Source organism: Neofelis nebulosa, chromosome 17 (genome assembly GCF_028018385.1).
Source record: "Neofelis nebulosa isolate mNeoNeb1 chromosome 17, mNeoNeb1.pri, whole genome shotgun sequence".
Taxonomy (NCBI): Eukaryota; Metazoa; Chordata; class Mammalia; order Carnivora; family Felidae; genus Neofelis; species Neofelis nebulosa.
In genome coordinates this window covers 12,775,052-12,791,624 of record NC_080798.1, presented here as the reverse complement: position 1 = coordinate 12,791,624, position 16,573 = coordinate 12,775,052, and the positions used below count along the sequence as shown (strand labels likewise).

General features: G+C 40.6%; 1 protein-coding gene across 20 annotated transcripts; it reads left to right on the top strand.

The window, feature by feature from the left end:
• On the top strand, positions 1-15,767 carry ZNF283 (zinc finger protein 283). Of its 20 annotated transcripts, none has more exons than XM_058709092.1 (6): positions 83-206; positions 904-955; positions 4,968-5,065; positions 6,091-6,178; positions 7,993-8,119; positions 13,970-15,767. In XM_058709092.1, the coding sequence occupies exons 4-6, from the start codon at positions 6,170-6,172 to the stop codon at positions 15,634-15,636; spliced, it is 1,803 nt and encodes a 600-aa protein (XP_058565075.1). In that variant the 5' UTR covers positions 83-206; positions 904-955; positions 4,968-5,065; positions 6,091-6,169; the 3' UTR covers positions 15,637-15,767. The 20 variants fall into 20 exon arrangements, with proteins under 20 accessions (XP_058565069.1, XP_058565075.1, XP_058565070.1 ...); XM_058709095.1 differs by adding an exon at positions 6,640-6,786 and having other exon boundaries at positions 89-955; XM_058709093.1 differs by having other exon boundaries at positions 97-206; positions 901-955.
• Positions 15,768-16,573: the final 806 nt, after the last annotated feature.

Here is a 16,573-nt window from a genome sequence, read left to right as displayed (position 1 = left end):
GGCTGCCCGCGGAGAGCTCTTTGGATGGCCCGGTTCTCGCCCTCCGAGGACTTGCCGTCTCTTATTTCCCATAAGCCTGTGGGTCCGTTTCCGGTGTCCTGAAGGTTCTCGGGCTCCGCGCCGTGAGTTGCTCGCGTCGGGGGAAGTAGTCAGCGCCGGGTCAGAAGCCGCAGCCAGTGTGGGGGTGACTTCGGGAAGCGCCCGAGGTGAGGAGGCCCGGTTAGCGGACTGGGTGTGTCGCGTTCGGAGCCTCCAGCCTGTGTGTCCGCTAGCGGCTGAGCAGGATGGTGCGTGGCAGGGCCGGGGTGTGCCTCCGTGATGGTGTATGCGATTGGGAATGTGTGCCCGGGTGATGGGGTGCGTGGCCTTGTGGTTTTGCTTTGGCTGTGTGCTCTGGGGTCCCTCTAGACTTTCTTTGGGCCTGCCAAAGTTAAATGCCCGCAAGAAAAGGGGTCCTACCCTAAGCCCTAGAGGGAACGTTTCACGCCAAGAAGGCATAGGGCTAGTCTTGGGATGAGAATCGTACATCCGGAAGTGTCCTCGTGACATGCTTCTAGGAAGACGTGATGGGGGAGGCCCCAGAGGTAAGGTTCGTAGAAGGGGCGCGCGTCTCGGAGCTCCTTGGGAGCCAGCTACATGTTTCAGAGCAGCCAGACCTTCGTGCCCAGCAGTTGCTGTCAACTCAGGGACAGATTGCAACCTTCCTTCCTTTCAATTCCGTTGGGTTTTGTGTGGCTGAAGGTGAATACGGCTCTAGGCGGTGTTTCGGTTTTCCTTTTTTGTTTTTTTGTTTTAGTTAGGTCTGTGCTCCAAGAAATGCTGGTGTCTCACGAGTCTTTCGGTGTCCCCCTCCCTCACCCCCACCCCCACCCCCACTCCCACTGCTGCCGGGTTTCTAAGAAGGATCCTGAGGAGGAGGGAAGAATTGTTGCATATTTTGAAGTCAAGGATCAGGGTGAGTTTGTGTTTCTTTCTTATTCACACAGTTACTTTCGTTTTTAGATCATGAGAATATTTGCTTTCTTGGCCTGAAATATCACTAGTAGTGACTATCCTGGGTTTTCTTCCTGATGAATGACCTACCCTGCTCATGCATCCCTCTTCTTAGTCGCCCCTTATTGACCTTACTCTCGATTAATAGCCAGCTATTCAAGTTTGAACAAGTGACCAGATGCTCAAATGATCTAGTAGAGGAAATCTTAACCTGAGGTTTTGTCCCATTTATAATTGCCAGATGATCACAGATCTCTTGAATTTTTTTTTAATTTTTTTTTTAACGTTTATTTATTTTTGAGACAGAGACACAGCATGAATGGGGGAGGGGCAGGGAGAGAGGGAGACACAGAATCGGAAGCAGGCTCCAGGCTCGGAGCCATCAGCCCAGAGCCCGATGCGGGGCTCGAACTCGCGGACCGCGAGATCATGACCTGAGCTGAAGTCGGAGGCTTAACCGACTGAGCCACCCAGGCGCCCCGAGACCGAATTTTTATAAATATTTGTAAATTTCTTTTTTTAGTGGGCAAAAATGTCTATAATTTCATGAGATTGTCGAATGTACGTGACCCAAAAAAGGTCCAGCTCCATTGGTCCGGGATTAGGATTTAATAGCTGGGAAGGAGATTTTACAAGATTAGTGTCCAGTGATATGGAAACAGTTAAGTAAATTGCAGTTGTCTCCTGTAATGGAATAATGTGTACTTGATAAAAATTATGTTTATAAAGAATCAGAAGGAAAATGTAAGTAATAAAATATGAAGTAATAGTTATAAACAAAAGTCCGCAAGAATATTGTGAGTTCTATATGAATCCCATTCAGTAAGAGTTATGGGAGACATTATTCTCAAAAAAAATTTTTTTTTTTTTTAAAATTTTTTTTCAACGTTTTTTATTTATTTTTGGGACAGAGAGAGACAGAGCATGAACGGGGGAGGGGCAGAGCGAGAGGGAGACACAGAATCGGAAACAGGCTCCAGGCTCCGAGCCATCAGCCCAGAGCCTGACGCGGGGCTCGAACTCACAGACCGCGAGATCGTGACCTGGCTGAAGTCGGACGCTTAACCGACTGCGCCACCCAGGCGCCCCTCAAAAAATTTTTTTAATGTTTATTTTATTTTTGAGACACAGAGCACGAGTGGGGGAGGGGCAGAGAGAGAGGGAGACACTGATTCCGAAGCAGACTGCAGGCTCCGAGCTGACAGCTCAGAGCCCTACACGGGGCTCGAACCCACAAACTGCGAGATCAGGACCTGAGCTGAAGTCGGATGCTTAACCAACTGAGCCACCCAGGCGCCCCTGAAAGACATTTTTCAAGGATTGTCTCCAAAATGTTTTAATTGACCGCAGTGAACAGGTGGAGGGGTGTAGCCACACTTGTTGAGCATCTGTTCTGTACCAAATATTATTCTATTTATGTGCATATATTTCCTTCCTGAGACTTTGAAGGTGACTTAACGTAATTGGTGTGTTGGTTTCAGGGGAACCTTGATAGTGAAAGTGTCTCAGTGTAGGGGTCAGCTCCAGCTCCAGCACGTTCAACAGCTGGTCAGTGTACTTTGGTTCTGGCCCACTGATCTTCAGGGTTGGCTCTGTTTTTTGCATTTTTCTTAATGACTGAAATATGCCCCTTCCCTATCATTCAGTTTTTTACATTTGGAAATATCTTTATATTTCTGGTTATGGAATTAATGCAGGTTTGTTGCAAAAAAAATTCAACAATCCAGGGAACATAGAGAAGGAAGTTAGAATTACATCCTCTAGAGGTAATCATTCTTTAAAAAAATTTTTTTAACGTTTTATTTATTTTTGAGAGAGAGAGCGTAATCAAGGAAAGGACAGAGAGAGAGAGGGAGACACAGAATCCGAAGCAGGCTCCAGGCTCTGAGCTGTCAGCACAGAGCCCGATGCGGGGCTCAAACTAACAAACCGTAAGATCATGCCCTAGCCGATGTCGGACGCTTAACTGACTGAGCCACCCAGGCACCCCTAGAGTTAATCATTCTTAATATTTTGGTGCATTTCTGTTAAAAATTTTTTTTTCCTTGGAGCCTATGTGTCTGGTTTTGTTTCTGCTGAATAAGATAACAGTAATTGGTGATACAACTGAATTGAAGACTCTCTAGCTTTTATTTTGATGGAGAAATCCAACCCACGTGTGGGTTTTGTTTTACTCTTGAATGTGCAGGAAGAAGAGAGAAGTGTTAGTGATTTCTTCTTTATTTAAAAACCTGAAGTATTCACAACTTTTAGGAATGTAAACACCATTTAAAAGTTAATTACAAGAGCCTCAAAGACAGACTTTCAGAATTAGATTATTTTAAAGGTTATTTCCACAGAAAATAGTGATAATTTGCAGTGTCTTTGTTCTGTCTTATAAAAACCTATTTTACAAATAATATTTCCAAGGACAGATATTAATAACAGAAGGTAGAGGGGCGCCTGGGTGGCGCAGTCGGTTAAGCGTCCGACTTCAGCCAGGTCACGATCTCGCGGTCTGTGAGTTCGAGCCCCGCGTCAGGCTCTGGGCTGATGGCTCGGAGCCTGGAGCCTGTTTCCAATTCTGTGTCTCCCTCTCTCTCTGCCCCTCCCCCGTTCATGCTCTGTCTCTGTCTGTCCCAAAAATAAATAAAAAAAAAAAAAAAAAAAAACAAAAAAAAAACAGAAGGTAGAATAAGAAGGTTATAGTTATGGACATTTAATAAACCACCAATTTGCACAGAACAAGATCACACCTCTGGTTAATGTTCTCCTCTTGACATCTAATTGGGTTGTATTTTCTGAGCCAGCTTTATGATGTTGAGTCCTGTCTCTATCTGCAGCTTCTGGGAGTGGGGGATATCTCCTCTGTGTCTTTCTGAGAACCTGTTGTGCTTATGTTGTTATTTAGGAAGAATAGTGGGCTTAAGGCTGGACTGTGAAACTTTAGTTTACTTTGTAAGAAAACACACCTGAGAAGCATGGATTTTATTATGAAAATATGGAAAGGGTCATTAACTTTTCTTATTATAACAGAATAAGGGACAGTAATCTCCATTTTCAGTAATAATGGCTAAAACTTAGGTTAAGTAATTACCGTACACTAGTTTTTTTTGTTTGTTTGTTTCTTTTTTTAACATTTATTTATTTTTGAGATAGAGAGAGACAGCTCGAGTGGGGGAGGGACAAAGAAAGAAGGAGACACAGAATCCGAAGCAGGCTTCAGGCTCTGAGCTGTCAGCACAGAGCCCGAAGTGGGGCTCAAACTCATGGACTGTGAGATCATGACCTCAGCTGAAGTCGGACGCTGTATTTATTACCTGAGCCACCTAGGCACCCCACTATTTTTTTTTTTTTTTTGTAATTTAAGAAATCTCTACACTCCGCATGGGGCTCAGACTCACGGCCCTGAAATCAAGAGCCTTATGCTCCTCCGAACGAGCCAGCCAGATTCCCCTATCGTACACCAGTATTATATGTGGATTTTCTTACTTAATCTTCAGTGCAGCCCTCTGTAGCAGACAGTGTTCCTATCCTTCTCTTATTCTTTTATTGACGAGGAAATAGAAGTGTTGAGAAATTGGTCACTGTCGAGCCCAGATTCACATCCTGAAAGTCGACACCAGAGCCTTTATCTTAATTTCAGATAGACTTCCCACATTGTGTATCCTTTACAAAACTGCCTGTATCACCAAGAAATTGATTATGTGTGTCTTTCTTCAATTAATATGGTCTAATACCACCAAACTAATGAGGGCACAGCAGGCCACAGTTGAGCAAACCTTTTGCTTACTGTTAGGTAGTTTCTAATTCTTGGTTATCTCATAAATGATTTTTGGTTGAATATTCTTGTGTATACATCTGTACTTCTCTAGCTATTTAAGGACATGTTTCCATAAGGGAATTTTGGGTTAAAATTTGTCCCAAATCTAAGACCCTGAGATAGGACTTGGGTAGTGATACAGTAACTGAAAGACATGGTTGTTGCCTTTAAGACAAGGAAGACTAAATTTACATCGGAATGAAGTTAAGGCTGCCAGCAACAAAGGCCAAGAAACAACTCAGGTAACCTGTCTTGGAAACTCATAGGAAGGTAATTACAGGCAATACTGTTGGGTCACGACTGGTTTTGCAGAGGCAAATAGAATTTGTCCTGCGTGTTGGATACCCTGTAGTTTGTATCCTACGAATGTTAGTTGCTAAGTGAGACCAGTAGGATCAGTTCAGCAATTATCAGGAAAGTATCCTGTCTAAAAAGACAAGTTTAGATATAAAATCAACCCATGTGTCAGAAGACATGAAGAGAAGCAGGATTGAGATCTCATCAATATATCCATGACATTTCTTGGGGGAATTTCAGCCACTTTTTTTCTAGGCAAAACGGGAGTGTATGTAGAAATTATATGGTTAGTATAATGCATGGCCATGGCTACAACAGTTATGCAGAATACTTAAACAAAAAGAACATTATGACCACAATAAAAAGAAAACCCTTATTGTATATAGATGTATAACTTTCTAAACACTTTTTTTTCCTAAACACTTTTTTCATCTGTGGACATGTGATTGTCAGTCTTTTCTATATTGTTATACACATACAATTTATAAATATAATCATACTATACATCCTGCAAGCTGTATTTTCTATTGACAGTATATTTTGATTATTTTCCCCGACTTAGCCTAGTTTCTCGTATTCTGTTGCGTGTATGTTCTGAACGCGTTAAGAGGTCAGCTTTTTGGGCTCAGGCAGTTGTACATCCTGTCCACCCTTGTGTCTTGACCAACCTTCTTGAGCCCCGAGCCCATGAAAGATGTTCTCACTTGGACTGTGTTCCTCTTTCTCAGCTCGGAGAGGCAGAAGGGTGGGAGGGAGATCTGGTCTGGGAAGGACCGGTGGTCCAGCCTGAGTCTCATATCAGCATCCCCAGTATCAGGCACTGCCAGAAACCTTCCTACTGAAGGGCCTTCGGGTTTGAGGGGAGAGTTTAGATTTCAAAGATGGTGTGGGAGTGTGGGGGGTAGGAGGAGGAATGGCAGAGGTAGAAGTTTATATTAGCTTAAGTCAGGATGGGATCACTTCACATCTGGTCTAAAGCTTTTTTTTCCCCTCCCCAGCTCTGACTTTTCTGGATTCTGTGCTTCACCAATAGAGGAACCCCATGGATTATTAATTAGTTCTTGCAATTCTAGAACCATGACTGATGTAAGTTGGTTATTTCTCTCTCCTTGAAATACTGTGATTTTTAGGTCCTATGAATCTTTTCCTTAATTATCTGAATGCTTTCTGCATAACAGAACCCCGCTCCTGAACCTGCCTCTCAGTTCCCCCTATTCCAGTAAAGGATAGGGCCAAGTAGCCCAGTGTCCTTCATGTGTGCCTTTCCATTCAGTGTTGTCATGGTCATTGAACACATTCAACATCTGTGTGCTCGGTCTTCTATCAAGAGCAGCGAAAGGATGCAATCTTTTGAGGGAAATACTTGAGCTTCTGTCAAAGAATAACTTGAAGAAATGTAGTTAACAGCACACTTTTACTTATATGCAAGGAAAACCAGCAGTAGACTGCTATCATCTATTAAAACACCAACGATTTATTTACAAGGGAAGGAAAAACGGGAGAATGAAGACTGTAGACATTTTGAAAACAAGTTATTCCTTTTTCAGGTTAAGGTGCTGATTGGCTGGCATCTAGGAAAGAAGCCAGTCAGGATACAATGCCCTTAGACAGCTGGATGGTCACCCAAGAGAACAATTTCAGTTGCTTGTGCCTTCTCTGGAAGAGCTTTGGTGTTTACCTAGGACATATCCATGGTAGGCTGTCTTGGGTGGTGCCCTTCGTTATCACTTCTGTCTTTGGTCCACTAGGGCTGTGCCATTTCCCTTATCAGAATTCCTTATTCCCATCTCAGGGCTGTGGTGTGATGAGTCAGTGATGAGGGTCCCATTTGGTCATACAGGCAAACTTGGAACTTCTTCATGGACCTGAGTCTCCCAGAGAGATAAGATTCTTGGGCTCAGCCTCAGTCTCTGTGAGGCTTTGCAAGGCTTTTTGGATGCAGGGGCTTGTGAGTGGGTCTTTCCAGGGAAAGTGTGGTTCCCCAATCAATGAACACCAGTGTCAGAGTCCATTTGGTTATTGACCAGGATGCACAGATCTTGGTGACACCTGTGTCATATACGATGTGCTCTATTGGCAGTCTCCTGCTTGGGAATGAGGAGGGTGTCAGGTGAGGTGTGGTTGATGGTAACAAGGAAGAAGGTGACAGATTTCTAAATACTGGATGATAGTAGATTTCTAGAATTGAGAAAGTCTTTAGAAGTTTTGTTCAACCTAAATGTATAAATATAATGGAGATATTAATTTCATATACCTATATGATGAACTGAATGCAGCTAATAAAAACATGTATTTGTAAGATGTGTAAGAAAAAAATGCTTACATTGTAATCTAATGGAATGGTTTACTTGAGGCTTAATGATAATCTGTAATTTAATGGAAGTCATTTTTCTGAAATAGAGATTTTATAGTGCATTTGGGAAAAAAATTTTCTTATTTGTGTTTTCTGTTCCTTAAAGCCTGAAAGGGAAAAGATGGTGTAGCAGTTTACGTTTATAAAGAATTTACGAGACAGGCACATAGCAGGTTGTATGTATGTTTACATACTCATAAACAACCTCCCCCCCAACACCACTTTTATTTAATAGAAGAGAAACTGGGATTATTTTATATATTACCAGACAAGTCTAGATAGCTTAGTTACCGATCTCACAACATCCAAGAAATTTTTCCTGCTGTAACAGGATTCTTCTAGAATGTGTAACACTCTGCTTTAGTTGTACTAATTTCTTTACTTTTCTCTACCTATATGTATCACAGGCCTCCAGCCTACTTGATTGTTACATTTTCCTCTTCTTGCGGTTTATCCTTCGTAATCCTTTTTCCCCCTCTTAGAAATATTTTCTTAAGTTCTTAAATTTCTTTAATTTCCCAAGTAATGTATGGGTTTTTGGTTTTAGGGCTTGGTGACTTTCAGGGATGTGGCCATCGACTTCTCTCAGGAGGAGTGGGAGTGCCTGGACCCTGCTCAGAGGGACTTGTACGTGGATGTGATGTTGGAGAACTATAGTAACTTGGTCTCATTGGGTAAGGTCATCTGCCTGAAATACTTGAGAATCTTCTCTGCAGCATTGGCTTTCCCTGTGGGAATTATAGGGCTGTCTTTGAAGAAACCCGGTCAATTTCTTCTCCCTGTTCTCAAAGGGACAACTTAATATTTGTTGGACTAGAAATGGGTTCAGCAAGCTCCTTGATCGTCCCATACCTTCACACCTTCCTCTGGCTTTTCCTGTAGTGGCCTCTCTTCTTTACAAGGAGCGGGATTTGCATTATGGGGCATTCAGTTCGTAACCATTGTTTCATACTGTGTTTAACTTGAACGTGTCTAACGATTATCTGTGTGCTTGCTCCTCAGAATGTGATTGTTAATGTTTGAGGAACCATAGGAAGACCAGAACAGAGTTAGTGAAGGAGAGGATACCAAGAAGTTAGTGAAGGAGATAGGCAGGGCCCAGACGGCAGGCGGTTTTGTTGGTTTGGGGGAGGAATGTGGATTGTTTTCTGAGTGATCAGAAGCCTTTATTTGGTTTACTGGGGTTTTAGCTTTTTTTTTTTTTTTTTAAGTTCATTTATTTTTTTTTGAAAGAGAGTATGTGAGCAAGCGGGGGAAGGGCAAAGAGAGGGAGGGGAGAGGGAGAATCTCAAGTAGGGGTTTGAGACGTGCGGCTTGATCTCACTGAAGGGAAATCAAGAGTTGGATGCTCAACCAACTGAGCTACCCAGGTGCCCCGGGGTTAGGTTTTTTATTGTTGAATATTACACACATACCTAACATCAGCTGCTTCTACCAGCTTGTCTTTTTTTTTTTTTCCCCCCAAATTAATATTTAAATTCTAGTTAGTTAACGTATAGTGTCATAGTGGTTTCAGGAATAGAATTTAGTGATTCAGCCCTTACATACATAAGTGAATGAATGAATGCATGAAGTATTCAAAAAAGAAATACAGTTGCCAGGTCCTATCCCAGACATGCAGAACAGGGTCTACGTTTACACAAGATCCCCGGGTGATTTTTGTCCACATCAAAGAAGCACTGCTCTTTGTTAGTTTTTGACCCGCATGCAGAGAGTGCAGCTAGAAACAGGGTCCTGATGTACTCCGACTTTCAAAAGAGCCCCTTCACGTTATGCGGTGGAGGATTGAATAAACAATTCATTTCACACTAAGCGAACACATTCCTTTCAACACTTTGGAAGCTGAAAGTTGCGATCTGTGAACCTTGTATTTTACAAAGTTAAACTCTACACCGAATTCAATCCTAAAGATGTCTCCTGAAACTTCTTTTCCTGTTAGCAAAATAACAATAGTAACTCTGACAACATTAACACTTAACACTGTGCTAACCATACGCCAGACTGTGTTGTTTTCTCTTTTTTAAGTTTATTTATTTTGAGAGAGAGAGAGCACATGTGCATGTGAGAGCTCGGGAGGGACAGATAGAGAGGGAGAGAATCCCGAGGAGGCTCCATGCTGTCAGTGCAGAGCCTGACGTGGGGCTCGATCCCCACAAACTGTTGAGATCATGACCTGAGCCAAAATCAAGAGTCAGCTGCTCGACCGACTGAGCCACCCAGGCGCCCCAAACCAGGCTGTGTTCTAAGCAGAGCAAGTACATTAGCTTAATTAACTTTCACAACTTCCCCATGAGGCAAGTATTGTTTTTATCCCCTTTTAATGGATGAGAATACAGAGACACATATAGTGTAAGTGACTTCCCGGGGTCACACAGCTGGTGGGAGAAGGTTGCAGCAATTGAGCCTGCAAGGAAGTCTGGCTCATGAGCCTGTATTCTTGACCCTCGAATATGCATTTAAAAAATATCCTTTGTGGTGAAATGGGAAATATTCATTAAACTCTTCTGCTGTATACCCAAGTGTGGTACGCGCCTTGAGGAAAACCAGTTGTGCAGGTGTTTGAATTGTGAGTTAAACTGGCTGTTCTTTTCATGGGACACCACTTTGTTTTTGAAAGAATGCCTAACAGATGAACTATTATACTATTATTGAGACTTAGGTAGTTAGAAAAATGTTCTCACAAGGGAGCCCGCCACTTCAAAGACAAGTAACGGTATTTTTTGCCAGTGATAGAATTCAGACTTTGAAGTAAAACTTAGAATTGTGTGAAACTTACATCTACCATTTTGAGCTTTTACAACTTCCCAATACATAAACATTTTTCTGATGAGATAGAAGGTAATATTAACACATGATTTTGTAAATATTATGTAATGAGATATGTGAACATTTCGAAGATCTGCATAACTCCACGAGCCACCATTTTTCACATGACCAGTGCACAATATTACAAAATTATGCCCGGATAAAAGATCATTCAAAGTGCAGTGGATTTTAAGGTAACTTCATATGAAAAGTTCATGGGTATATTTGCATATTTCACCTTGCAACTAACCTTTATGAAACTATCCCTTCTCAAGTTTTACTGTAGCATCAAATAGTAACATACCCACAGTATCAATAACAGTTGCATATATGTGGGAGGCTAGATTTCCTTCGTATACTTCAGTCACAATAGCATATTGCCATAGAGTGAATGCAGAAGCAGATATGAGAATCCAGTTGACTTCTGTTAAGCCATATATTAAAGAGAGTCACAAAAAATTAAGATAATACTTATTTTTTTGTTTTAGAAAATACAACTTTTATAAATTTATTGTATTGACAGAGAATGATTCGTTATTTTCAAGTGAATTAATATCTTTAATTTTTCCATTTTAATTTCTAATATGGTAAATATTGGAAAATCTAACTTGCACAACAAACAAAAGCTCTTTTGAGCCCTCAGTGATTTTTTTTAACATTTATTTATTTTTAAGTGTTTTTATTTTATTTTTTTTGAGGTGGGGGGAGCAAATGTGTGAGGCAGAGGGGGAGAGAGAGAGAGAGAGAGAGGGAGGGAGAAAATCCCATGCAGGCTCTGCACTGTCAGTACAGTGCCAGAAGTGGGGCTCATTCTCACCTGATGCAGAACTCAAACTCACGAACTGTGAGATCATGACCTGAGTGGAAGTCGGATGCTTAACCGACTGAGGCATTCAGGTGCCCCGGTTTTTTTTTTTTAACATTTAAAAAGTAGTTAAATCTCTTTTCATTTACTAATATTGTTAAGCCTTCCTTACCAAGTAATTGTAATATAAGCTCTTGCATGGCAGTTCAGAGTGGTTGAACTAAATTCGAGTTTACTGAACTATCTATTGATGCTAAGCTACACAAAAGTGCATTGCATTTAGTTTATATTTGGCCATCTCAAGGTAGTTGTAAGATTAGATTGGCCAGTTTAAATTATGTGACTTCCTTTTGGATGTACACACAGTTCTTACACCCAAATGTTCATGTATACAAAGAAATAAAACATCGTTAAGTAAAGCAGCAATAGTTACTACGGTTTATCTATGACCAGTTAAACATCATTAAAATTACTTCCCACAGACATAACCCACAGTACTCCTCTACCCTTTAATAAGTCACCTAAGATGTCATAAAATCACCATTACACAAAAATACCAACCTTGTATATTTTGTATTGCAAATACACTTATGCATGAGCAAGCAAAGAATTCACCAATAATTAAAGAGTATAAGGGGTTCTGAGACCAAGTTTGAGGACTACTGCACCAGATGATGAGTCTTTCACTATATGGGCTTTGTGAGGCCTCAGATGAATGCCTCTTTCCACTCAGTCTGGGTTGGTACTCCCAAGTACCTTGTGGAGAGTCACTGTATGGATGCATAAATTAATATTTTAGTTACAGGTTCATGGCTCCCTTACTTGCTAAACCATGAGCTACAAATTCCAGCTGCCTTAGCAGTCCTGAACTCAGACACCAGTATCCTTTGCCCAGTGAAAACCACTGCTGTATATTTGGACTTCATTTTCCTGTACCTTATTTTGGAGGATGCAGCCAGGCAGAAAGGGTGAATATAAAGTTCTCCTAAGAATTGTCTCTAAAAGTTTTTCAGCCCTGTGTCTGGTACACTGTTTTTTTAATTTTTTTAAACGTTTATTTATTTTTGAGAGACAGAGCACGAGGAGGGGGCGGGGCAGAGAGAGAGGGAGACAGGGAATCTGAAGCAGGCTCCAGGCCCCGAGCTGTCAGCACAGAGCCCGACGTGGGGCTTGAACCCACGAACCGTGAGATCGTGACCCGAGCCGAAGTCAGTTGCTTAACCGACGGAGCCACCCAGGCGCCCCATCTAGTATACTGCTTTATAGCTTTAGAGCTGTTTATAGTGTGAGAGTAAGTCTAATGCCAGATTTTTCTTCATGGCTGGGGCTGGAAATCTCTCATCTTCATTTTGAAGAATACTTTGTGCTTTATATAGAACTTTAGGTTGAAAGCTTTCTTTCTTTCAGCCATTAAAGATATCATTCCATTGTCTTGTAGCTTCCATTGTTACAGATGTGAAGTCAGCCTCAATTCTTATAGTTGTTCTCTAACTTTAATGTCCCCCCTTTGCCTCCTTTTATTATTTTTCCTTTATTTTCAGTTTTCAACTGTTTGATTATGATGCTCCCAGTTGTTGCTTTTCTTTGTATTTATTCTCCTTGCAGTTTGCTAAAAAGTAGATTGCTTATTTATACATTTCATACATTTTAAGAATATGGCAATAAGAATCTTCTCAAGTACTTATTTGGCTCCTTCTGGAACTGCTGTTGTCTGAAGTTGGATTGTTTAATATTGTTGCACAGGTCTGACTCTATTTTTTTTTTCCCCATCCTTTTTCTCTTTGCATTTCAGTTTGGGTTTTTTAGTTGTAGAATTTTCCATTTTATAATTTTAGAGTTTGTGTTTCTTTGCTGAAATTTCCCATCTGTTCTCTATCTTTTCTTCCAGAATCTGTAAAATATAATTCAATGGCCTTGCCTGCTGATTCTAATATCTATGTCAGCTGTTCTTTGTCTCTTTTGTGTTTTTTTGGGGGGCTGGGGGTGTGATTTTAGGTCACACTGTCCCTGTTCCTCACCTACCGCATAAATTTTCATTGTGTGCCAGACATTTTGAAGAACAGTAAAGAATAGATCCCTGCCTGTGTCTCAAATCAGCTATTTAGGGGGAGGGGCTGATAACTCAGATCCCCCCAGGCTTAGAGCTGAGCTGGGACTGGGTCATAGCTTTCATTAGTTTCAGTTTATTTCTGGTTTCAAATTAGATTGAAAAATTGTTCTTTGCTCTAAACTTCCTGCATGACCACTGATGTGCTTATCTCTCTAATTGTATCAGGATTTGAGCCAAGTGGAGGTTCTATTACAGTTCTGGTTGGTTTTGTTTCACACGTTTCACCTCCAGTAGAGCCTTGGAACTTAGTAGTTTTGTCTGCTTTTATCCCAACACCAATCCCTCAGAAAAATTCCTGTGGAGTATTATGTAGCTTAGTGTTTCGTTTTTTTAAGTGTAGCTGACATACAATATTAGTTTCAGGTGTGCTTGATTTTCTAGATTCCAGTTGATGATGCCAACCCGCCATAGTTGTGAAAAAGTTCAGCCGAACCACCCCTGTGCACATAAGGGCTTGCTGGATGGAAAGGCATTTTGTGTAAGGGGTCATCCACACAGGAAGATAAGGAACTTGTTAAAATGATCTTTGAGGAATCCTCCAGAAAACTGTCAGATCAGAACATTAAGAACATAAGAGCTGAAAAGTCAAAACTGAGATTGTTGTTCCAACAGGGTAGACACTTGATGCTTAGGAGTGAGCTCAAGAAGTCTTATAATCCAGTTCTTTTATGGGTATTCTTTCTTTCTTTCGTTTTTTTTTTTAATGGGTATTATTTCTAATTTGCCTTGTATTTCTATTGAGGGTTTTTAAAATTTTTTTCTGGTAAACGAAATAAAATATGTGGTTTTCTTGTTTTCTTTCAGATTTGGAGTCAACATATGCAACCAAAAATAAAATTTCAGAAAAAGACATTTTTGAAATACATTTTTCCCAATGGGAGAGGACGGAAAGAAGTAAAACTCTTGGCCTTGAGGCATTCATTTTCAAAAATAATTCTAAGTGCAAAAGCAAATTGGAGGGGCTACAGGGACATCAAGAGGCATACTTTAGTCAAATGATAATTAGCTATGAAAAAATGCCCACTTACAGAAAAAGCAAATCTTTTAGTGCACATCAAAGAATTCATAATAGAGAGAAACGCTATATTTGTAAGGAATGTGGGAAGGCTTGCAGTCATGGGTCAAAACTTGTTCAACATGAGAGAACTCATACGACTGAAAAACACTTTGAATGTAGTGAATGTGGGAAGGACTTTTTTAGTGCCTATCAACTTACTGTGCATCAGAGATTTCATACTGGTGAGAAACCCTACGAATGTAAGGAATGTGGGAAGACCTTTAGTTGGGGATCTAGTCTTGTTAAACATGAAAGAATCCATACTGGTGAGAAACCCTATGAATGTAAAGAATGTGGGAAGGCTTTCAGTCGTGGCTACCACCTCACTCAACATCAGAAAATTCATATTGGTGTGAAATCTTACAAATGTAAGGAATGTGGGAAGGCCTTTTTTTGGGGCTCAAGCCTTGCTAAACATGAGATAATTCATACAGGTGAGAAACCTTATAAATGTAAAGAATGTGGGAAGGCCTTCAGTCGTGGTTATCAACTTACTCAGCATCAGAAAATTCATACTGGCAAGAAGCCTTATGAATGTAAAGTATGTGGAAAGGCTTTTTGTTGGGGCTATCAACTTACTCGACATCAGGTATTTCATACTGGCAAGAAACCCTATGAATGTAAGGAATGTGGGAAGACCTTTAATTGTGGCTCAAGTCTTATTCAACATGAGAGAATCCATACTGGCGAGAAACCTTATGGATGTAAAGAATGTGGGAAGGCCTTCAGTCGTGGCTATCACCTCACTCAACATCAGAAAATCCATACTGGTGAAAAACCTTTTGAATGTAAGGAATGTGGGAAGGCTTTTAGTTGGGGTTCAAGCCTTGTTAAACATGAGAGAATCCATACTGGTGAGAAGTCCTATGAATGTAAAGAATGTGGGAAGGCCTTTGGTAGTAGCTATCAACTTACTCGACATCAGATATTTCATACTGGTGAGAAGCCCTATGAATGTAAGGAATGTGGGAAGACCTTTAATTGCGGCTCGAGTCTTGTTCAACATGAGAGAATCCATACTGGCGAGAAACCTTATGAATGTAAAGAATGTGGGAAGGCTTTCAGTCGTGGCTATCATCTTACGCAACATCAGAAAATCCATACTGGTGAGAAACCTTTTAAGTGTAAGGAATGTGGGAAGGCCTTTAGTTGGGCTTCAAGCCTTGTTAAACATGAGAGAATCCATACTGGTGAGAAGTCCTATGAATGTAAGCAATGTGGGAAGGCCTTTGGTAGTGGCTATCAACTTACTGTTCATCAGAGATTTCATGCTGGTGAGAACGCTTATCAATGTAAGGAATTTGGGAAGACCTTTGTTAATGGCTCAAACCTGGTTCAACATGAGAGAACTCATAGTAATGATAAACCTTATGAATATAAAGAATGTGGGGAAGCCTTTATATGGACAACTTAAATGAGACAATTGATACTGATGAAACTTCATGATTGAAGAGATGTGAACACATTTTTTATGTGTACGAACAATACAAGGAGAATCTTACTCTTGAGAAAACTTATAAATGCAGCGAATGTGTAAAACCTTTACCTGTGTGTGGACAGTTTACTTGATATATCAGAAAATTCATACTAGTGAGAAATGCTTTGAATATAAGGAATATGAAAAGGCCTTTAGGATTTTGTACAATCTTATTGAACATCAATTTATACTGATGTGAAACCATTCAAATGTAAGGAACGTGTGAAGATCTTTATTCTTGGCACAAAGTCTGGTAAACATTGGAGAATTCATACTTGTTAGAAACACTTTAAGGAATGTAGGAGGAACCTAATCGTAACTCAGTTTTTGCTCTGCACATTAGAGAACTCATACTGCTGTGAAATATTATGAATGTAAGGAATGTGGGGAGACTTAGAGATGTGATAAGTATCTCAGGGTACATCATAGACTTCATCCAAGTGAGAAACCCTTTAAATTGGGATGTAGGAAGGCCCTTAGAGAAGTACTACTAAAACTTGTCTAGAGCCTACTGCCAGTCCACAAAATTGTTACTTGTCCATCATGAGATGAATGCAGACAGCGAGAGTAAATGTTTGGAAACTTTTATAGCAATTTGTTACTGCCATAAAATTATATTTTATAAAAGTATCAACCACTTTATGAATGATTAGAAATGAAGAAGTTTGCCCTTTTCCAGAAATGACGTGAGAGACAACATTCACAGTTTCAAGAACATGACACAAGTCACAAGACGATTTAATTAGAATAAGAAACCCCTCACTGTCACCTCTCTGATTAGAATGGCAGAATATTCACGCTATAGGATGATTTGGCTAATGTGAGACACAACTTCCTTATGCTTATAAAAGCATAGAGAATTTACAATAAACAT